Genomic DNA, 25,966 nt, shown 5'->3' with positions numbered 1-25,966 from the left:
AGCGTGTACACAATAGAGTTTTACAGATTTAGTGTCAGAGCGTGTACACAATAGAGTTTTACAGATTTAGTGTCAGAGCGTGTACACAATAGAGTTTTACAGATTTAATGTTAGAGCGGGTCCACAATAGTGTTTTACAGATTTAGTGTCAGAGCGGGTCCACAATAGAGTTTTACAGATTTAGTGACAGAGCGTGTACACAATAGAGTTTTACAGATTTAGTGTCAGAGCGTGTACACAATTATAGAGTTTTACAGATTTAGTGTCAGAGTGGGTCCACAATAGAGTTTTACAGATTTAGTGTCAGAGTGTGTACACAATAGTGTTTTACAGATTTAGTGTCAGAGCGGGTCCACAATAGAATTTTACAGATTTAGTGTCAGACTGTGTACACAATAGTGTTTTACAGATTTAGTGTCAGAGCGTGTACACAATAGAGTTTTACAGATTTAGTGTCAGAGCGGGTCCACAATAGAGTTTTACAGATTTAGTGTCAGAGCGTGTACACAATAGAGTTTTACAGATTTAGTGTCAGAGTGTGTACACAATAGAGTTTTACAGATTTAGTGTCAGAGTGTGTACACAATAGAGTTTTACAGATTTAGTGTCAGAGTGTGTACACAATAGAGTTTTACAGATTTAGTGTCAGAGCGTGTACACAATGGTGTTTTACAGATTTAATGTCAGACTGTACACAATAGAGTTTTACAGAGTTATTTTTCCAATGTAGGAATAGTAAATCAGGTGAGTGTTGTTGCCCATAGCCACGCGTTTGTTAAAGTATCGCACCATTTTAATTTGACAGAAAACACAAGTGAGCGACTCGCTGTAAAGAAGTTAGAGCAAGCCAGGGAGGAGGCTGAAGCAAAGCGAAATGTAAGACAGTTGGCTCTGGGAAATATGGCAGACATCAAAGCAGAGTCTGACGAAAAACAGGTAGATCCTTCCCCACCCAGACCAATGATAAGGCACCCTAAAACTGGAAAATTCTGTACCCTTGGGCGTTTAAAAAGAATTGAAAAATTGCACAAAAATTTAGAGAAGCACAAAAATCAAGAGAATCTTGAGGAATGTAAAGTTGATAGCATTACCAAAAACCCTCTAGCGGACCAGCAGAAGTTGGAAAAGCAGAATGAAATCCGTACTGTTTACTTCGCCATTAAGATTCGTTCTGAGTGGAAATGTCACTGTGGCCAATCTTTCATGAGTCAGTCAGATTTTTCTGAACATGATAAAGAATTTCATAATGCCAGGCTGAGATTATGCGAATATTGTGGGGAGTTTTTAAAGGTTCGTAGTTATAAATATCATGTGAGGTCACATTTTCCAGAAAGAAGACCTCAGTACCAGTGCAATCGGTGTGACAAAAAATATTCAAATGCCGCAGGGTTAAAAAAACATGTGGACTTTTTTCATGGTGGTAAAAGATTGATTTGTGATGCATGTGGGAAAAAGTTTCAAAGCCCGACATCTTTTCAAAGACATCAGTATATTCACAAAAAGATCTTGAATTACCTCTGTAACTTCTGTGATAAAAAGTTTGTGACGAAATATGCACTGCAGACACACAAGAGGGTCCATACTGGAGAGAAGCCATTTTCCTGTGAATACTGTGGACTGAAATTCAACCACAATGTCAGCAGAAAAACACACATTAGAAAGGATCATCCTGGCCGTGAGATTCACACCACTGTTCGAACTTAAGCACAGACTTGGGTTGCTGTCGGTGAGAATTGTAGCTGTACAGTCCAGTAGCTCTCAAGTTATAAATATTGGTATGGCGTCCCAGTACTTATGAATGGGGAGTTACGGAGCTGCAACTACGAAAATAGTGTACTGGAGTGGAGAAATGAAAGTCAATTGTTCTATTGCTAATATATTGTATTGATTTTATTTCATTGTTATTTTCATGCAAATTGTACATTGTGCTTTATTTTATATTTACGATATTATAAAAGTTTATTATGAATATAATTTAAACATCTTTGTATATGTGTTGATGGTACATGTAAGAATGGGAAATCTGATATAAAAAAAGGTTAAATGGTAGCAATCTCAGTGCAATGACTGCATGATATAGCATGCTAAAATAATAAATGTGCCGAAACCTAAATGTCATACTCGAGGCATCAGGTGGCATAGATCTAACAGACGGAGTCAGATTAAAGTTTTATAGAATGATACATTTTGAAGAAACTATTGAATCTGATAATGATTTAAACTTGAATGGATGATGCATCAATGAATGCTCCTCGTGACCTCATGATTCGGAAGCAGCATGGATCCGTCTTGTTTATACAGTGCAAGTCAAGCAACACAGAGTATGTAACATGGTCTGTAATTATTGTTCGGTTCAACGTGTATGTATACATATCGAGTCTTTTCTGCTCGTGCTAGCTGCAGTCTGTAGATTTAAAACAAATATGCATTATGACCTGGTTTTGGGGTCACAAGCTCACTATTTCAATATACCCATTTCCTTTCTGAAAATAAGACCTCAATTTCCCCGATATGAGCTCTTATGTGATGGAGATAAATTCAGTATTCTATGGGTAACAGGATGTATACATAGACTGTAAACTGGTTATTTAGATGACAATGTTATGAAGGCCTGTATTTTGTTTAATATATTAGCCACTGATGTACATTAAACTGACCACGCAAGAAGAAATTGTTTAAATTAAGCAGCTGAATTTAATATGTAATTATCATTCATTTCTTCTTTGATACGATTGATGCTTTTCACAAAGAAAGATGTTGAATTTTGAGTTTTGTTTGAGGTGTTTTATTCCCAAATACTCAAACTTGCAAAATTTATCTGTGTTTCCTTTGATTTTGGATGTTTGCATAGCAGCTGCTAAACATCCTTTCAGCAATATATGAATGCAGTGATAAGCATTTCTACCCACTACATGTGGACAAAAATGTTTTGTGTCTCACTATTTGCAACAGGCCAGTATAACAAAGGGAAACAACTCTAGGGAAGCTCAGAATTGAGCATTGTGTGGGGAAATGCTCAGATTTCACCTGCTGTCTTTAAGTTGTGAAAATCTACTTTCACCTGGATTCTTTTTGGGCTGACAGTAGTAACATACATGTACCTACTTTGTTGCATGATGATGCACACAACCCTTTGTGGAGATGGATCTATCTAGCAGGACTAGATATACATGTCTGCAGCAGGTTGCTGTTACTGGTTCAGATTAACACGAGTGCATGATCACGTACAGTTGTATACAACTTTTCACAATTCAGATGCCACATCCAAGTCAAATGTAGATGTGTGTGTTTCTTGCAATTCTCGGCCATTAAAACAAATGTACTACCGGTATATTTATCAAGTAGTGCAGTATGTTTCCGAGTGATTCTCAGCCATTAAAACAGTAGTGCAGTATCCATGTGTGCATTGTTTACAACTGCAGCATGATCAAGAGGAAATGGTTATCATTACAATTTGTAAGGGCATCGAACTTCCAAGGTGAAAACATTAATGAATTCAAAATTTAATAAGTACTTATTTTTGATAATGATGTTGCATCCTGCCTCTTGTTTTCTGGATTCGTGAACAAGTTATAATTTGCTGCAGGCCTATTTTCTCAACTTGTGGTTCACACGTGTGAAATGAACCTCTTTACAACTTCACAAAGTCCTCGTGGTTTCCAGGACCTACCTGTATATAAAATCCGACTCCAAATCGTCATATTCAAATGTACATGTATAGGAATCTCAATTATAACGTTCATTCTGTGAGGGTATTCAACATTGACGCTATGTTCTAAAAGACCTCACAAATTGCTCAGTGATTGTATAACAAAAAATGTTTTTATGCCTCATGCAGAGACACTGTACTCAAGATCCATGGTCTGTCTGTAAACCAGATGTCAAATCAGTAGACAATAAAATCCTTCTATGGTGATAGGTACCACGACACATCTTAAATGTGTATGAAGAAGATATCCTGTGAGGGAACAATGGTTGTACATGTGTGTGTGTGTGTGTGTGTATATATATATATATATATATATATATACACACACACACACACACGTGTGTGTGTATAAGTGGACGTCAGACGGGTTCAATTGCCGATGGTGGGATAGCTCAGTTGGTAAAGTACCCGACTACAAATTTTGGGGGCCCAGGTTTGTGTAAGCCAGCCCATGAAACCGACTTCAAGCTGTGATGGTATTTTAGGAGGGAATATTATGGTTGATGGGTTTGATTGCCAGTGATCAGATATCTCAGTTGGTAGAGCACCTGACTAGAAATTCAGGGGGACTGACTTTCTCAAACTTAAGTTTGAGGTTATTTTATTTGAGCAGTCAAAATCTGAGTAAAATCAGATCATTAGTCCAAGTTTCGACTTAATATATATATATATATTTTTTTAAACCTCAGTCTTGGTTTAAATCCTTCTGCTCTGCTGCATTTTCTCCCTTCCTGTTACACACATAAATAATAAGTGCAAGATATTTTGAGAGGAATTTTACTCTGCATTTATTAAAATTGTTTTTTGAAATTCATCATCACATAACAAAAATAAGTGCAATGTTATACAGCTATTACTGGACAAGGTGTGACCACAAAATTTGAATAGTGCTTCAACTGATGTCCGAGGTCTTCAGTAAACAATATTAATAGAATATCTAAAATTAATCTGTAAATACATGGAACATTGGATCTGTGCACATTTTGCAGCTTCATCTCTTTGAGAGGTGCAACAGTCTCAGTTTTAGCTGATGTAAATTTCAGCACTCTGGTTCAGAACTACACAAGGTAGTGTGTACAATGCAAAAAGAAAACAGGTTTGTACATACATGTAGTGGTTTTAAATATATATATATCATAACATAACATGCACCCTAAGTAAATCTTCTGGTGGATTTGTTAATATAAAGTACAACAGATGACATTTCTTAAGACAGCAGATATAAATTACATTATATAGGATGCAACGATGACTGGAATGAAGCACATTGTGTTAAACTCCATATTGTCCTAATATAAATCCTGCATATAAACATTTCTGAACTCAATTCAGTTCTTCAAACAAGTAATTCTGAATCTAATTTAACTGCAGCCCCTTGGGGTACCTCAATCGTGACCACCAGGACTTGCCCCTGGGAATAGTAGCATATGATACATGTATTTCCTAAATGAGAAAGGATTCCATGTGTGTATGGAGATATTAAGAAATGTAATTGAAATGAAAAGACCCTATAATAATTAGCATACAAGTAACTTTCAATTAAAATCAACATTATTCTTTCTTGCTTGCCAGTTTTCTCAAATATGATTTCCTGGCATTTTTAAAAATTCTCAAGGTCACTGTCTTCACCAACACCTCTGGTAACAAACTAGTGATTGTACCCTGTGAAAACAAAAAGTAAATCTTAATTCAAACACGAATCAGAGGCCCATGGACCACATTGCTCACTTGATCAGCTGCATTTTGCTCACTTGATCAGCTGCATTTTACTATGTAAAACTTCAATCCTTGATTCTACACTACTTGGAAGATGCTTTCATATTAATCAGAAAAACTGCACATTTATGGTTGTTGAGAGGAAGATTTTATAACCTCAGTTTCAGCAACCCAATTATGTTGGGCAACAATCATTCCCGTGTCCGAGAATTCGAGGATTGCATCTGAGACGATGGTTTGTACAAAATGCTCATAGTAGGTATGCCCTCAAGCAATATTCCCTTGTTTATTTTGCTGAATTTTTCATCAGATCACCGGGATTATATTAGTTATACAAATAGGTGTTAATTGTTGCATATTTGGGTAGTTGAAAAATACCGTCAGTTACGGCTTGCATGTATATGTATTGCTTTAAGTGGCAATGTAATTGAATAAGAAAACAAACCTGTAGTTTATGTAACCATGAGAGAAGTTAAATGACAATGCAATGAGAAAACTAACCTGTAGTCTATGTGCCCAGTATCCGTGGGTGACACTGGACACACCCACAGAGTTCAGCGTAGCTTTCACATAGGTAGAGGGACTAGGTGCATACACAGAAGGCTTCCTGATTTTGGACATTTTCGTGGCAACAAAGAATGGCATCACACACTGAAATCATGAAGTGCAGATGTACAGGTTGATTTAACTGTTGTGTCCCCTTTAAAATCAAACTGAATTCCACTTTATCGTGTCAAATAGTTTCATATAATTTTATAAGTACTGGATACATTACAGTAGAATTTTTCACAATTTATATTACTATGTTGGTAAATCAATTGTGAATCTAAATGTATATATACTGATAATTCAACTTGATACACGTACAAAAGTGAGAGAGAGAGAAATCAGATTTTGCCTATTTACCAAAGTCTTGTTTATTTTGTGAGCCAAAAACAAGCACTTTTTAGAGGTTAGACGTTCAATTGATTAGGTAATAATTTTACAAAATAGAAAATCAATCTCTATATTCAATTTGATGCCCTTTTCAGCAAAACCAAAGGTTTTGGATATCTAGCTTTCCCCATAGGAAATTTTTCTGAGTAAATTATGTAATGGTTGCCTTTTCTAGCTCAGCCTAGCACTAAATTCTTAAAAGATAAAGTTTGAAAAATGCTCTCTGGTGATTGAAAGATTTTTGAAGAATAAATGTATTAAAAGGTCACATTTACAATATGTAAGCAGGGCTCGAAATTAACATAGGCAGTCTGTGACTGTTTAAAAGTCTGGCGGACTGACTGACATTTGTTTTAGTCAGTCCGATGCAACTGGTTAATTTTCTAAAGCATCACTTTGGAAAATATACTTAAGAAATCTTATACACACATTTGGCAATGCTTAATCGATCTGTAGATATCAGACAATCTGATTCGTAAATTATAAATCCTACACGAGTGTTACAATATTGTCTCAGACATATTGAGTTAAATTTCTTTTTAAAAACATTAACGAAATATGTTTAATCATTTCTGGAAAACTGTTGGACTGGTAAATTTTTCTGCGGACTGGTTAAAATTATACCCCATCAGTCCGGCTGGACTGGTGACATAAAAAGTGAGCTTCAAGCTCTGTGCAAGTATAAATTTGCATAAATATCAAATTCCTTTTAGAACATGTATCTGTTCACTATCTTCATGTGTATCATAACTGTGTAAAAAAAACACTTATATGACTGGGCCCATATAAGTACTTGACCTGCGTATTCTCATGGTGTATCTATATCTCAAATTTCAATTCTAAATGTCCACGTATGATGGAGATAATGAACAGAAACAGTTAATTTTTTTTAAAATTAAGTTCAAGGGGCACAACTCTGTCTAAAATTATTCAACCAGAACCAAATAAAATGTTGACCTCGAAACTAAATGGTTTGAAATTTCTAATTTTGAAAAGTCCCAGTAGTTCAACTCTTCCAAAAATTATTCCACTGGAACCAAAAAACAATTGACCTACACATTTTCAGGACGTATCTATATCCTAAATTTTAACTCAAAATGTCCATGTATGACTGAGATAATCAGCAGAAACTGAAATGTACGTTTTAAATCCAAGGGCCATAAATCTGCGATAAATTATCTGACCAGAACCTTAAAGAAACTTGTTCTGCATATTCACATGATATATTTCATCTAAAAATGTCCATTTATGACTGAGATAATGAGTAGAAAAAGAATTGTTTGAAATTTTCAAAGTTCGAGGGACACTACTCTGTCAGAAATTACTTCTTTTGTTTTAAGCTGACACAATTATGAACTTTGACCTGTGTATTCGTGACATATCTATATCCTGAATTTTAATTCAAAATGCCCATGTATGTCGGGGATAATGAGCAGAAACTATCAATTGTTCAAAATTTTTATAAGTCCAAGGAGCATAACTGTCAGAAATTACTCAACCAGAATCAAATTACAAATGCATGTATTTGACCTGGATATTTTCATGACATATGTCAACTAAATCTCTAGCAGAGATAATAAATGAAATTGAATTATAACAGAAGGACGGGAATGGGTAACACATTTCATGGCGGTTGCATAATAAAAATACAGATCTGGTTAACATCACACAGCCACTTCAAAATTTGGCTGATGGATCATTTTAATACTGTAAATGCAATTTGAAATAAATTTATTTGAAAACCAATTATTTTAAATTGCCTGTTTTAAGCACCATTCACTAACCTGACAGTTTATTCCCTTGGGTCCATATTCAGTCTGTATACACTGGGAGAAAAATGTCACGTATGCCTGAAAAAGTAAATATTTTCCTTACTGTGAAAAATCATAGCTACGGAACTATAGATCACTGGGGGCCTGGGGGGGGGGGGGGGGGGGGGGGGGGGGGGGGGATCTAAGACAGACCTGACTAGAATAATCATACCAACTATAAACAGTGAGAGGGTCTACATTGGCTATGCCTGTTGCCGGATCCTTTAGATGTAATCAATAAAATATGTTTAAATTAAACAGCACTGGATTAATTGTTAAATCTTAACAGGTAACGTGTTATATTCTATCAGGTAGAAGTACTGAATGTTAACATGCAGCAGAACAACTGATGATGACGCCCTGTGCAGTGGTAGGTAACACAGTTGGGATGGGAGAGGGTGGGTGGGTGTCGAGCCCATATATAAGGACGCACTCGTGACGGCAACTAAAGAGGTACTAACCTTACAGGCAGAGTACACAGTGAGAAGAGGGGAGGGAGAGAGGCCCGCGGCTGAAGACAGGTTGATGACGGCTCCTCGTCGCCTCTCTACCATACCCGGCATCACAATACTGGTCATCTACAAAACATTCAACAAGGTGAAAAACGTACTACATGTACATCTACATACCAGAATGTAAAAGCATCAATATCTGTATGTTAAAATTCCAAGGTCTCATATCAATTTTATTTTGCAGAGACATTGTACATCTCGCTGAAATAGACTATAGATTTGGTGACATCACATTTTGATGGGAGTTAAAATTTTGTTGCTTAATACAAAAACCCACAAATTTTTTTTTCCACAAATTAGTAATGATGAAAACAAGTAATCTTTTAATATCCTAACTGAACTGATATTTATATGATAATATACTTTGAAATGTGTCTAATGCTATATACAGTGTATTGAATACAATACTAACGTACCATGGTAACGGATGCTATATACAGTGTATTGAATACAATACTAACGTACCATGGTAACGGATGCTATATACAGTGTATTGAATACAATACTAACCATGGTAACGGATGTTATATACAGTGTATTGAATACAATACTAACGTACCATGGTAACGGATGCTATATACAGTGAATACAATACTAACGTACCATGGTAACGGATGCTATATACAGTGTATTGAATACAATACTAACGTACCATGGTAACGGATGCTATATACAGTGTATTGAATACAATACTAACCATGGTAACGGATGTTATATACAGTGTATTGAATACAATACTAACGTACCATGGTAACGGATGCTATATACAGTGAATACAATACTAACCATGGTAACGGATGCTATATACAGTGAATACAATACTAACCATGGTAACGGATGCTATATACAGTGAATACAATACTAACGTACCATGGTAACGGATGCTATATACAGTGAATACAATACTAACGTACCATGGTAACGGATGCTATATACAGTGTATTGAATACTAACCATGGTAACGGATGCTATATACAGTGTATTGAATACAATACTAACGTACCATGGTAACGGATGCTATATACAGTGTATTGAATACAATACTAACGTACCATGGTAACGGATGCTATATACAGTGTATTGAATACAATACTAACGTACCATGGTAACGGATGCTATATACAGTGTATTGAATACAATACTAACGTACCATGGTAACGGATGCTATATACAGTGTATTGAATACAATACTAACGTACCATGGTAACGGATGCTATATACAGTGTATTGAATACAATACTAACCATGGTAACGGATGTTATATACAGTGTATTGAATACAATACTAACGTACCATGGTAACGGATGCTATATACAGTGTATTGAATACAATACTAACGTACCATGGTAACGGATGCTATATACAGTGTATTGAATACAATACTAACCATGGTAACGGATGTTATATACAGTGTATTGAATACAATACTAACGTACCATGGTAACGGATGCTATATACAGTGAATACAATACTAACGTACCATGGTAACGGATGCTATATACAGTGTATTGAATACAATACTAACGTACCATGGTAATGGATGCTATATACAGTGTATTGAATACAATACTTACCATGGTAACGGATGTTATATACAGTGTATTGAATACAATACTAACGTACCATGGTAACGGATGCTATATACAGTGAATACAATACTAACCATGGTAACGGATGCTATATACAGTGAATACAATACTAACCATGGTAACGGATGCTATATACAGTGAATACAATACTAACGTACCATGGTAACGGATGCTATATACAGTGAATACAATACTAACGTACCATGGTAACGGATGCTATATACAGTGTATTGAATACTAACCATGGTAACGGATGCTATATACAGTGTATTGAATACAATACTAACGTACCATGGTAACGGATGCTATATACAGTGAATACAATACTAACCATGGTAACGGATGCTATATACAGTGAATACAATACTAACCATGGTAACGGATGCTATATACAGTGTATTGAATACAATACTAACGTACCATGGTAACGGATGCTATATACAGTGAATACAATACTAACGTACCATGGTAACGGATGCTATATACAGTGTATTGAATACAATACTAACGTACCATGGTAACGGATGCTATATACAGTGTATTGAATACAATACTAACGTACCATGGTAACGGATGCTATATACAGTGTATTGAATACTAACCATGGTAACGGATGCTATATACAGTGAATACAATACTAACCATGGTAACGGATGCTATATACAGTGTATTGAATACAATACTAACGTACCATGGTAACGGATGCTATATACAGTGAATACAATACTAACGTACCATGGTAACGGATGCTATATACAGTGTATTGAATACAATACTAACGTACCATGGTAACGGATGCTATATACAGTGTATTGAATACAATACTAACGTACCATGGTAACGGATGCTATATACAGTGTATTGAATACTAACCATGGTAACGGATGCTATATACAGTGTATTGAATACAATACTAACGTACCATGGTAACGGATGCTATATACAGTGTATTGAATACAATACTAACGTACCATGGTAACGGATGCTATATACAGTGAATACAATACTAACGTACCATGGTAACGGATGCTATATACAGTGAATACAATACTAACGTACCATGGTAACGGATGCTATATACAGTGAATACAATACTAACGTACCATGGTAACGGATGCTATATACAGTGTATTGAATACAATACTAACGTACCATGGTAACGGATGCTATATACAGTGTATTGAATACAATACTAACCATGGTAACGGATGCTATATACAGTGTATTGAATACAATACTAACGTACCATGGTAACGGATGCTATATACAGTGTATTGAATACTAACCATGGTAACGGATGCTATATACAGTGTATTGAATACAATACTAACGTACCATGGTAACGGATGCTATATACAGTGTATTGAATACAATACTAACGTACCATGGTAACGGATGCTATATACAGTGTATTGAATACTAACCATGGTAACGGATGCTATATACAGTGTATTGAATACAATACTAACCATGGTAACGGATGCTATATACAGTGTATTGAATACAATACTAACCATGGTAACGGATGCTATATACAGTGTATTGAATACTAACCATGGTAACGGATGCTATATACAGTGAATACAATACTAACGTACCATGGTAACGGATGCTATATACAGTGTATTGAATACAATACTAACCATGGTAACGGATGCTATATACAGTGTATTGAATACTAACCATGGTAACGGATGCTATATACAGTGAATACAATACTAACGTACCATGGTAACGGATGCTATATACAGTGTATTGAATACTAACCATGGTAACGGATGCTATATACAGTGAATACAATACTAACGTACCATGGTAACGGATGCTATATACAGTGTATTGAATACAATACTAACGTACCATGGTAACGGATGCTATATACAGTGTATTGAATACTAACCATGGTAACGGATGCTATATACAGTGTATTGAATACTAACCATGGTAACGGATGCTATATACAGTGTATTGAATACTAACCATGGTAACGGATGCTATATACAGTGTATTGAATACTAACCATGGTAACGGATGCTATATACAGTGTATTGAATACTAACCATGGTAACGGATGTTACATTTATGTTGATCATTCTCATGAAAAACTGAAAAATAAAAAGATTTGTATTTTGTCAATATCAATAATACATGTATACGCAATATGAGGAATTTCATTTTAGTATATTTTATGACAAAACTAAAAATTTATCATTACGGTTAGAGTGATAATTTTTTCCCCCTCTGGATCAGCACACAGGTAGCTTTTTAACCGACGAGTTCGAAAAAATAAGAATTCTTTTATATGAATTATTCATATTTGTACTTCTAAAAGCGTTTCTTTCCCAGACATGGTTTGGCGAAAACAGCTATATAGGCCTTTGTAATGCAAAATTCCATATTACAACATCTTTTCAGATTATTCATCAAAGATAGGGCTTTCCTGAAATTACTGGAATGAATTCCATCATGTTAAAAATAAATTCATTTATTTCCCAATTTCTACGTCTATTTTCTGAGCTGGACAATAAATAGCCATTTTGGATACGTGTAGTCCTACCTCAGTTAACCTGTGTGTCACTTCACACTATCTTTAATTAGATCGTCAACAATTACATGTATGATCAGACATAAAAATGTATTGGACCACTATTCAGTCAAAGGAGAAGAAAATATAATGAGAACATATTTACTTTAAGAAACAATCATGCACAATCATTGTGTGCACATACATACAAATGTTGTTGATGCAATGGCATTCCCAATAAGGAATTCCCACATGCAATACTTCGTATAATGCTTCTTTTAGATTAGTTAATAATTAACAGAAGGTTATATAATACCGCTATTGGTGAAAAACGTGGGTCCTTTGAAATGTGGTTAAATTTCTGGTTTAAGTAAGAAAAATCTACCTTCTTTAAAGCTGTATGACCCGATGTTCATGTATTATTTTTGTACATAATTACTTTAAAGCAGATTAATTACTTTATAAAGTTATTAACTTTCCCTTAATTACATGCTTGAAAACATCTACATGTAAAAGAAAACAGTGCGAATATTATTTAGAAAGTAAATATAGTGGCTACATATATAAATCATCCCATAATAGACGTCTATCAATAGACCCACGCGCGTCAGGGAAATCCCAACATGATGTATTAACTCGTACGCAACTGTCTAGTTTTAAGGCTGAAAGAGCGTAAAACAACGAATTACTAAAAGGTATTTGATATTTTATTTCTATTAAACTTATGGTACGGTACGGTTATAACAAAATACACAGCTTTACACAGATAAGACCACCAATGATTTGAAAGTTTGAACTGGTCACGTGACTGTCACTTGAAATGGCAGAGTGACGCGGTTATTTGTAAACATCGATTTAAAATCAAATTATTTGGGTTAAAACAGGTGAAATAATTTATGATATGTCGTACAGTCTCATAACTACATACGTGCGATGATTTAAAAGTGTTTTTACGAGATGGAAAAAAATATTGTAATTCGGACCATACAGCTTTAAATAAAATAATGCAAAACTTTATATCTAAACAGTTCATTTTGTCCTCTGTATTCTTGTTCTGATTTCTTGTTTGTTTGTTTTTTAACTTTGTAGGCTGACAGTTTTTTTTCCAAGGAGAAAAAGCATTAACTCTGGCCTAATGACACATTTTAGAGTGCTACATATGAACTCTGACCTAATGACACATTTTAGAGTGCTACATATGAACTCTGGCCTAATGACACATTTTAGAGTGCTACATATGAACTCTGGCCTAATGACACATTTTAGAGTGCTACATATGAAGGTGACGAGGTTCAGCATTATTCCCTACCTCTTCTCTGTCAGGTATGTCCAAAAGGTAGTTTGGAAATGAATATGACATCCCTACATTGTTTACTGTAAAAAGACAAACAGGTTTATTAGACTAATAAAATAAATAATACACAATCATAGATGAAGATTTAACTACCTGAGCAATAATCATTTATTGGGCAAAATAATTGTTTTTCAATGAAACTGCCAGAAAAGAACACATGTCAAACAAAATTTTCTTGTTTACTGTAATTCTTTTGTATATTTAATAGCGGAAATTTTCATTTAATATCAACAATAACAAAAATTATAATGTTCAGTAACAGTCTGTGTATATGTTGTATTTATATCCCATGAATGAAATTCGTGTTTGTAAAACACCATCCCCCACCCTTATCGCAATTCACCTTTGAATTAGAACGCTTTACCCGATATAGTATTGCGTTGTGTGACGACACAATTGAATGAGACGATTGAACAGTTTGAATGACATGTTCGATGTGATACAACAAAAGTTTTCATTGGCCGATTACAGCCCGCCCACTTTCTCGAGCTGATTCTGGTGACCGGTGATCAGATAAGATGGACGGACTAGAAAATTACTAGCTGGAGAACTGTAGCTCTCTGAAAAAATATTGTGACGGAACAGAGAGCTACAGATCTGGCTCTTATAAAAACTTTCGATTTACGGGGCACAAAAAGCTGCGCACGGTTGAGGCCTGATATCGCGTTATCGGTGTATTCTTGTGTTGCTGTCTCATAAATTCAATATCAAAAATTCTCAACATATTTTCCTACTTTACTTGTATCCAAACATACCTTCAAATATTCATTAAAGCCACACACGACCCGAAAACTCGCAGCTTCAAATGATTTTGTTTGTTGACGTAGCCATGTTAGGAAGCCGGTCAATTCGAACTCTTTTGCTATTGGGATCTATTTATAAAATTGGTTGTAGGTTATGTATTCGCTCTTCATTAATTATCAACACGAATAATTAATAGAAATTAAAAGATATAGTTTTTGAAAAGGTAAAATAAGCTCTTGATTAACGAAAATGCTACATAAGCCCATTATGGTCCTTAACACTCGTGTAGCAGAGAATGGAACTGGGATGATATATTATTTGAAATAATTAGCTAAAATATTTGTGGGTTATTAGTTCACATCTAGATGCTATTGTGCTAGTATGGAAATGAACCAGGATTCAAATTGACTGGCTACCTAACATGGCTACGTCAACGAACGAAATCATCAAAAGCTGTGAGTTTTTGGGTCGTATGGGGCTTTAATGAATATTTGAAGGCATGTTTGAACACAAGTATAGTAGGAAAATATGTTAGGAATTTTTTATATGAAATTTATGAGACAACAACACAAGAATACAACTTTTTCTCTTTCTTCCTTTGAAGTTTGTTTCCATCTGGCCGTCATGTTTTCAAATGCCGACTACTCCCGTATAAGGGAATTTGGGCGGACTTATACATATGGACCAATGAGATTTTCTGTTGCATTTCGCAATCGTATTACAAACAGATTCAATTGTGTCGTCACACACCGCAATACTATATCGGCCAAAGCGTTCTAATTCGAAGGTGAATTGCGATAAAACATGGTCACATTCAGATACAACAATATCGACCTTGAATAATCTTTACCTTTATCAGATACATGTATCATAGCTTGAACTTTGACCTTCCTGTTCACCAAATGTGATGGCATGGTTAAAGTTATGAACAGAGAGAAATAGACCAACTAAAAATAATATGCACCCTCCTCCTTAAATCTTTGATCTTGGTGGCACAATTAAGAATGCATTTGAAACACTTTTAAAAGTTATAACTAGAACTGTCTTATCAGGATTCATTACCCCCCCCCCCCAACTCATCCACCACAGGGCACACTGTATGTTGGGAAATAGTAAAAGAATATACTCTGGACAATGACAACATAACAATCCCCTTTAAAATGGAAAAATTATCCCTAAATTTCTTGATTGTTAAAAAATTTCAATAAAAATAGCAAGACAGTCCTGGTGCTGTATAAGATATACACAAACTTGTGATCAAATCTGTTTATCAGTGTCAGAGGATATACTCTGGACAAATCATGTCTATGGGCGGACGAATGGAGAGACAAAGTGATTCAGTGTAATGACTGTTACAATGGGTTTGAAATATCCTGTACATATTATGATTTTTTAGAATACTGTGTTCACTCCTACCTAGAGTTCCAATTTCCAGGCCCGCTAACTGGTTCCTAATAGAATCGTACATCTCCAGCCCCTTACTGAAGTCTGCCACAATGATCCGTGTTTGAACATTGCTTTCTTTCTCTGTAGATCAAGAGCAAAATTGGAGATCGTAAAAAGTATAACACCATGTGATAATACATGCAAATCAGATTAAACTAGCATATGTGTATTACATGCAAGGCCAAAATAAAATATATGTGTGTTTCCGGTTTCCCAACCATATACTTACGTTTGTGCTGCTGACCCTGAATATTTATTGACGATATAGATCAATGAAAAAATTCGCAGTTTTAACTGGAATTTTTTGTCTTTTAGCATTTGAGTTCCTCTGATTTACATTTTACTACCATCGATCTTCAAAATTTTTGAAAAGTGTTTGTAATGAATATAGACCTGTATTCAAAGCATATGAAAAACTAAGATTTCGAATAAAATAAAAAGCTAATTACCTACATGTACCTACCCTACCTATTTTTTGGGGGAGTGAAATAGGAAATGCACATACATGTATATTTCATTTTGGCCTAAATGTAAACTATCATACATGTATTACATGTAAATGTAAACTTAGAGGGGTTATTTACCTATTTCATTTGAAACTTCTTGAAGCTTTGCTTCAGAGCGACTGATCAACACAATATTGACTCCCTTTTTAGCTAACTGAAAATAAAATAAAGAATTTAGTTCATGTAAAAAAAACATAGAAATAATATAAACAGACATTGTAAAATCTCCAGCATGTTGGGGAAAAAGTTTCTAGAAAATTCTGTTGTAAATAAGACTTACAATATTTTACTGTCTTCAAAGCTCATTTCCTAAATGGAAACTAAACAAAGGAGAAGTCCCATAATTGACATTCTAAATGTTCATGCAGTTTTCACTACAAAAATAAAATCTTGCCAAGCCTTATTGCAAGGGCACAGCTAAAATGAGGACATGAGTATGTTTCTGCCTCCTTTATTTTTCCCCAGACTGTCAAATGTTAGCCTTAACAGGAAACCAATGGGTCGTCTCATGCCCACATCAGAAACTGTAATTTCCCAATGCATGTACAACATAAAATTCCAAATGTTCCAGGGGACAGGATGAGAACAAAATTAAACATACACTGTATTTGAGGACGCTTACATATGAATTTCACATATTGTGATGGTGGTTCTTGAGAATATGAATTTTCTTAAAATATTTTTAATGCCCCCTTGTGGATCCTCGTTGAATGCATGTTCCTATGAGAAACTTCAGATCCCCTTTTGGTGCCCCCTATCCATGCTCTAGGGGTCATGCTGTAATTCAACTTGAACCTACACTTCATGAGGTTGTTTGCATATTTGATGTATTGTATCGGTATAGTTTTTGAGAAAAGGGTTCACAATGAATTTTCACACATAATCTTATCCAAAGGTTCAAGCCCATGTTGTTGGTCCCACCCTGCTTGTCTAGGCCAGTGTGTGGAGAATATTGAATTTAATCTCCATGGGAATGCTTGCATATTAATTTGAAATGTTACACACTTGTGATGGTCCATTGGTAACAGTCTTAACGACACACATTTTAAGCACTGGCCATTCATGTCTCTTTATCTGAACTATTTACAAGTCGAAAGAGAAATTAACTGGTCCAAAATCAAACACAAAGAATGACTTTTTTTCAGTTTTGAATAAAACTCTGAAGAGAGAGTACATTAAGTTATTTTTAACTCCTTATAGGACTTCGGTCAAAATAAGTACAAGTGTTAGTGTAATAGAAACACAATATATCTTATTGAATTAGATTATACATATGTACATCTCTCCATTTCAATATTGTTACCGGTCAGCATTATCCAGCAGCAGAATTTACTAACAAAGGCAATTTCAAATTAATATAATTTATCTACAATTATTGAATGAAAATTATAAAAATAACGAAGTACTGACTTGTACAAAATAATGTCAAACGCCGAACTGAATCTACACACAGTCACCAGTAATTCCTAAATCCTAGTTCCCAGCTATTGCATATAATCACAAATTCTTGAAATGCTTTTCTAACAGAGCTTAACATCATAAAAAATTCAGTATATTCAAAATAAAAATGAAGCCTCTAGAATATTCACGACTTATGGTTATGTAAGGGTTACGTCATCTTTCTACTGAGGGATAAACATTGAACTCTAACACAACAATATATGGTCATATTTTACTGAACTTGGTCTTTGGACCAGCTAGTGGCTAGTTTCAAAGACTGTGTTAAACTTTGAATTTATACATGTATGTATCAAATTTATACATGTATGTATCATGACCCTGCCTGGGCATCATGGCTTGGAATCTTCATCATCAGAATAATTTCACAAGTTTGGTCTTTTCTAATATATTGTCTAATATAAGAAGAGGAAATTTTACCCCCACCCCCCCATTATTTCCCAAGTATCTTTCCTTTAAGAACATAATGACTAGAGTATAAAAATGTTAGATGTTTACATTCACAGGTTTTGGGGGAAATGCAGAAATTCTTCAAAGACTATTTTCTTGCACAAGTTAATGAAGTTATAAGAAAGTAGCACACTTAATAGCTTTCTTTCTACACCCTTTCGTTTAAAGATTTATGGCATACTTTAAATACTATAGTCATCAGTTTGAGGTGAAAATTGACTATTTTGCAATATCATGTGTATCAAGGAAGACGTTTTTCTGTTTACATACTTCTTTTGCATAAGCTTTTCCAATACCATCTGTTGATCCAGTAACAACTGAAAAGAAAAACAAAATAGCATAATAATTAGTCATTTTAAAATCATCTCAGGAAAGAAAAACAAAATACTATGCTATTTTATCATTTCAAAATCATCTCCAGTTGAAATGCCTTTACAGGAGACAATGCACACACATTATCAAAAGAGCACAAATTCATATGAATTCTATGCATAAAAATTGTTAAAAACATTTGATATTATGTACATATGGAAAATGCATATAAAAGTTATTAACACATCATCATTATCAAATGACTGATTGATTGTATATTGTTAACATCCCTCTCAAGAATCTTTCACTCATGGAGAAATCACCAATACCGGTAAAGAGATTCAAATTTAGGCTTATGCCTATGATCTGCACTTACGGCCATTGAACTGTGAGGGTTCCTAAGCATGCCACACTTACTGTGACATTGGTTTTTAAGGTCATCTCCGATGACCCATGACATCCACACCTGATGCCGAGCGTTTGGCGCTGGTACTGTCACTACCTGTTTTAATAACGACTTAGGTCTGTTGCAGCCAAGATTCGAACTCCCACCTTTGGCATGCAGGGTGAACTCTCTACCTCAAGACCACCGCAGCGGTCCTTATTAAATGATGTAGCTATCTGATTCTGATTGTCTGATTAATGTTGAAATGATACTGTCTTAATCCATCTGTTACTTCATTTCAGAAAAAAATGACACAGGTTTTTACAACTGAACAATCAGTTTTATATCAATGTGAGTATTAGGCATCAATGTGTAAATTTTCCAATCATTTGTTCAATTGAAATATGTATTTTCAAACAAAACAAATAAACTAGAAAAACTGACCTGTTGTAAACAATTTTCATGGAAGGTGTATTTGAACCTATACTACTAAAATTACCTAAGTTCAAAGGCAATTAAAACAAAAGGCCCACAGGACTACCTGAGTACTAGTTAGAGTATCATTAGTCCCATGGGCTAAAATTCTAGAAAACAATTTCCTGTTCTGAATATCCAAGCTAAATTCTAATATTTAGCTACAGCATAAAACAAAATGTGTTCTTAAAACTTCAATGCCCTCAAAAGTGCACATACTGAAGAAAGACTTTACATAATATATGAATTATCATTAAACAATATCACTAATTTGGACCCATCATAAAGTAAAAACCCTGGGGTTGCGAAATCCACAATTTTTTGTATATGCATGACCTTAACGTTTCCTAAATATATGCATTTAGTTGTTATACTGTATAAGTAAACCTAAAGAAGTCCCTCAAATGATAAAGACAAACATCACTATAATAATTTTGGCTCAACCCTGACACCAAACCCTTACCCACTGCCACTAGGATCATGAAATTTACAATTTTGGTAAAGGACTACCTACTCTTTCTAAATATCCATTTAGTTTCAAATTAGAAACAATAATATTAAAGTAAGTATCATTTACATGTTTTGCACATATACCCTACATATACCAAGTTTGACCCCGCCCTGGAGTCAGAACCTCTCCCTGGGGATCATAAAATTTACAGTTTTGGTAGAGGCCTTCCTGCTCTATATCACTATGCATATAGCTTTTCTTAAAGATGTGCAGTCGTAGAGAAGAATTTTGAAAATTGGTCAAATTTTGTCAGTTTTTATTTTTGCCCTGTCACCAAGACTCAGGAGTCTAATACTGTCTTCCTTGTCCCAAAGATGCTTCATACCAAATTTGGAATTAGAATAGTAGTTAATATCAAGAAGTTAATAATGTTCCATTTTTCACACATTTATTAACTGACCATTTTGGCCCCACCCTGATACCAAAACCCCTACCCATGGGATCATCAAATTTACTTTTTTGGTAAAGGACTACCTGTTCTTTCTAAATATCTAGTGAGTATCAATAGCACTAAAGATGTTATTTAAGTGTTTTACACATTAACACTATATACCAAGTTTGGCCGTGCCCTGGGGTTCGAACCTTTACCCCAGGGATCATGAAATTTACAATTTTGGTCTTTCTGCTCTGCATGACTATGCATTTAGTTTTTCTTACACACATCTGCTTCTAGAGAACAAGATTTTTGAAAATCAGTCAATTTTGGGCAGTTTTTGCACCGCCCCATAAGCCTCAGGGGTAGAGGAGCAGGGTTAGGCGGTTAAAACCACCCCCGGTTTTAACCAGCGGTTTTAACCGTCCCGGTCAATACTCCTTAAGTGGTCAATACTGGTCAATTGAGATTTAAACTGTCCATTTTCCTATTTTGGTACATTTTTTGCAAAGAGAAATTAATGCCTCGTTCACACGGATGCGCATTAAATTTTACTTCGCATCAAATTTGATGCGAAGTAAAATAATGCGCATTAAATTAATTGGAATTAAATAGCGTTCACACGGCGGTAATATTTAATGCGAAGTAAACTAATGTGCATTAAATTCGTATGCATCTCTATTAAAGGGTGCGCGAAATAAATTAAAGAATAGACTATGTTATTAAAAAATATTTTTATTCATTTTAATGATTATTGTGTAGATCTATACAGAATTCTTTGTTCAAAACGCTATATAGGCCTACATGTAGTATACTACATGTTTACAATTTAGGCCTACATAGTACATAATTCTGATCTACACATAAGGAGTTTTTTGTCGTGTTTATTTATATGTTCCCAAGAAATTACTTGTTATTTCCTCCGACAACCAGCATTCAATCTAGACAATATATTGTTTCTTCATGGGCCCAATTTTAAAACTTCGGAACGTCTTTTACACCATTCCGCTGACTACTGTTATAACGTAATTTTTAATTACTAATACGTATTATAAGTCTACTATGACGTCATATGGTATAAAAATTAACAATGAGCGGCATATGTATTAAAAAATGTAAATAAGAAAATCATATTATCACTATTTTAAAACATTGTTGTCATATTTAAAAACAATTCCTTCCACATGTATTACTCAGTATGCCTATGCAGAGCACAGATTTACGTCTGACATTATCTAATGACATGCTGTTTGTACATGTTTTTAGTGATTATTATCATTTTGTTTAGTTTTTCGTACAAAACTAACATTAATATATATAGCTGACCATGGGTATGATGCATGTGACCCAAATTGGCCATTACGCATGCGTCTACATTTAATTCGAATTAGCTTCGCTTAGCGTTCACACGGAGCTAATGCTAAGTACATTTAATTTGCATTAAATCGCGACGTCAATTTTAATTCGAAGTAAACTAATGCGCATTAAAATCTACATGTGAACGCAGTTCAGATTTAATTCGCATTAACTTACGTTTAATGCGAATTAAATTTTTCATGTGAACGAGGCATAAGTCTTTTCATTATAATATATGGATCAATTGATTATCAATAATTTTCATTAGATAATTAGATGTAATTTCTAATTAGGATCTGCTTATACATGTACCTGGACAGATTAAGAATAACAGGTAGCTGTACATTAAATACACACAGTGATTTAATATGAATTGGGTGACAGGTGCTGTAGATAAAGAATGTGTTGCAATGTACAGAGCAGGAGATGTACCTGAGCACAGGAAACAGAGTTGACAGGTGTTAATTAGCATACTCTGGGACCATAGAGAACCAGTGTACATGTTATTGTTATGAAAACATCACCAACACATCCCCTCAAATGTTTATTTAACAGTTAAATGAAGATTTGAAACAATAAGTAGTTCTTGATAAACTAAAGAAGTTGAATAAAAATAGAAAACAATGGCTTCAACAAAACATAGTTTAGGAAATACCACAATTTTCCTCTCACATGCACTTCTTGACCTGCTAAGAGACACAATCATGAAGCCTAGAGATCTTATTTGGAATTTCTATGATATTGTTGAGGACAACAAGACCACAGCAAGATGTATAAAGACTGCAATGCTGCTGTCAGTGCCAAAGTAATACGGCTACAAAACAGTTTTAATTTTTACAATAAACTTTTACATCTTCCCCATTTAACAGAGTCATTTACACTATTTATTTAATTTTATGATTTGCAAGTATATTATAAACTGATAGTGCATGTTAGGAATTACAGTATTTACCATAATGGCCACTGAAACATTTAAAATAACCAACAACACAGACTATAATGACCAATCAATTTTCAATCAACCAGTATTGACCGGTTTTAACCAGTATTGACCACCGACCCGGTCAATACTCATATTGACCACTTTTTTGCCAACCCTGTAAAGGAGTCCTGAAAATGACAATTTATGCCACCCCCCCCCCCCCCCCCCCCAAAGATGCTTCATAACAAAAAGAATTGGAATGGTAGTTATCAAGAAGTCGAAAATGTTCAATAGTTAACATACTATGCATGATGAACATTTACAATAAGTCACCTGAGTGACTCGGGTGACCTAAATGTAATTAAAAACTATTTTTAAAAAAACCACTTTTGCAGTGAATTTGGCCCAGTGATCTGGGTTGAGAGCCATGACAGACACAATCCAGCCGATAGCAAACAGTGTGCTGAGTATGAGCTTAATCTGTCACTCCATCTCAAAGTCATGGCCCAGACAAAGTTCTTTACAATGGACATAATGGATGTTCTTGTGGTACTACATGTATACAAGTTGATCTAAGCTTTTGTATAATTTACATTTTGACATGAAGTAAACACTTTTGTCAATAAACCATCATTGTAAGATGAACACATCCACAACGGGGGTGGGGGGGGGGGGTGGTGGTGGTAATTTTACAGAAAAGATAACTTTCTTTTTCCTTTCTATCCGTTACAGCACCACTAAAATTGATTTTCAGTCTCAATCTTAAAGTAGTTAGTTACAATTCTAAAAACACCAGTCTGGTTAATATTTATGAGTATATTAACCCCATACACATACTTTTTTTGCTAATCATAAAATCCTTCATAAAAATAACCCCATTTTACAATATGTACCAAGATTGAATTCATTTAAAAGTTACATTTCCTTCCTTTCACATAATTTGATACACCCTTGACAACATACAGTCTGAGATCAGCAAAACTAAACTAAATATAAAATTATATACCTGTACAGTAAACCGGTAAATCACAGGATTTGGCACTATCTGAGCAAACTTATGTACATAGTATAATATTATACTAAATACATAAGTTTGCTCAGACTGTATCAAAACTATGTGCAGTGAATTAATTGTAATCAGCTGGTAATATCAAAGTTTTCAGAGGGGTTAACCATCTAAAAATTTTAAGGCACGGTAATTTTTTGTAACCCTGCTTTAGTCCTCAAGACCTTAACGTTGACTTCGATGCAACATATAGAGTGTGATTTACAATGACTGCATACATGAAATGTGTGTGGTTGTCACTCCTTTTCAGACAAGTGCTAAGGAAGTTCACAACAAATAGCTGAACAATGACTAGTAGCAACATGTTTACCTGCCCAGGATCCAAGTTTCTTGAAATTTGTAGATCCAGCGAACACGAACGATTTCAACACTTTGATTACATTGAGAGCAATCTTAAGTGTTAAGTAAGAGGCTGCAATAAGTCCAAATGTTGCAAAATATCCCGAGGCACCCCTGCCGAACACATTGTTGATCATGGAGCTCGCCATAGTGTTCATTGCCGGTAGGCTAGGCCTGTAGAGTGTAAAGTTCAACTTACACATGTGTTGAAACTTCGATCCCGACGTTTTATTTTCTCGAAACTTCCTTAGACATTCTGTTAACATGTTAAAACTAAAAACATCGCTTTTCCTATCTTTTGACAATTAATCAAATTGATCAATAACAAAATTGTTCCTAAAATCAGCTACCCCCCCCCCCCCCCAATAAATAAAAACAAAACACACACACACAAAACAAAACACAAACAAATAAAAACAAACAAAATGCGTTAGCCTCACATCAGCATTATTTTTGTACATAAATTCCAGATGAAGGGACATGTCGTCCCAAAACTTTGACAATGAATAGCTCTAGAAAGCCAAACACAGGCCCCTGAATAACGTGGGGAAAGGTACGTGCATGTAGGTGTATGGCGCGCCAAATTAACATAAATTCAATTATTTGAAGATTATTATCAAGTCATTTGATCAATGCGCGCAACAATTTAATTAAAGATATCTTCAAATAATTAATGATATCTTCAATTCTGAATTATTGCGCGCATTAATTGAATATTGGTGATAATATTAATTCTTCAGCTGAATTGATGCGCGCTTTAATTGAATTAATGATCTCTTCAAACTAATTAATGATATCAATAATTGAATTGATGCGCGCTACAATTCAATAGAAGAGAGCAATAATTGAATTGATGCGCGCATTAATTCATTTGATGAGAGCAATAATTGAGTTGATGATATCTTCAAATAATTGAAGATATCTTCAATTATTTGAGTTTATGTTAATTTGGCGCTGCATATTGGTGGAGTAAGCATCCGCTGTTGATCGGTCACACCCGCCGCGAGCCCGATGAGATAAGTTGTTCAGTGTATATGTGTAATATCATTATCTTCCAGACGTCAGCCGTTCGTACTTTGCATTCAGCATGTTTCAAGGTATTATTACTCAACTCTTAACATTCATAAATGTAATCAACTATCTAATTAATGTAACTAACATTCATAAATGTAATCAATTATCTAATTAATGTAACTAACATTCATAAATGTAATCAATTATCTAATTAATGTAACTAACATTCATAAATGTAATGAACTATCTAATTAATGTAACTAACATTCATAAATGTAATCAATTATCTAATTAATGTAACTAACATTCCTAAATGTAATCAATTATCTAATTAATGTAACTAACATTCATAAATGTAATCAATTATCTAATTAATGTAACTAACATTCATAAATGTAATCAATTATCTAATGTAACTAACATTCATAAATGTAATCAACTATCTAATTAATGTAACTA

The 25,966-nt window shown here is 34.5% G+C and overlaps 2 protein-coding genes across 2 annotated transcripts in view; one reads left to right on the top strand and one right to left on the bottom strand.

Annotated features, from left to right (window-relative positions):
• The window catches only part of LOC125645728 (zinc finger protein 652-like), a 36,960-nt gene extending 34,972 nt beyond the window's left edge, over positions 1 to 1,988 (top strand). Inside the window, exon 9 of the mRNA XM_048871522.2 lies at positions 806 to 1,988. Coding sequence (XP_048727479.2) covers positions 806 to 1,704 — 899 coding nt within the window. The 3' untranslated portion in view covers positions 1,705 to 1,988. The remainder of the gene's footprint in view (positions 1 to 805) is intronic.
• A 2,484-nt stretch (positions 1,989 to 4,472) lies between these two features.
• Positions 4,473 to 24,693, bottom strand: LOC125645732 (very-long-chain 3-oxoacyl-CoA reductase-like). Its single transcript, XM_048871526.2, has 10 exons — positions 24,465 to 24,693; positions 19,026 to 19,072; positions 16,926 to 17,001; positions 16,312 to 16,422; positions 14,107 to 14,171; positions 12,334 to 12,378; positions 8,634 to 8,750; positions 8,146 to 8,211; positions 5,927 to 6,076; positions 4,473 to 5,371 (listed from the first exon to the last, which is right to left on the bottom strand). Exons 1-10 carry the CDS (start codon positions 24,649 to 24,651, stop codon positions 5,261 to 5,263), a joined length of 975 nt encoding a protein of 324 aa, XP_048727483.2. The 5' UTR covers positions 24,652 to 24,693; the 3' UTR covers positions 4,473 to 5,260.
• Positions 24,694 to 25,966: the final 1,273 nt, after the last annotated feature.

This window comes from Ostrea edulis, chromosome 6 (genome assembly GCF_947568905.1).
Source record: "Ostrea edulis chromosome 6, xbOstEdul1.1, whole genome shotgun sequence".
Classification (NCBI taxonomy): Eukaryota; Metazoa; Mollusca; class Bivalvia; order Ostreida; family Ostreidae; genus Ostrea; species Ostrea edulis.
The sequence above is the reverse complement of the archived record's forward strand: the minus strand, read 5'-3'. Positions and strand labels throughout refer to the sequence as shown.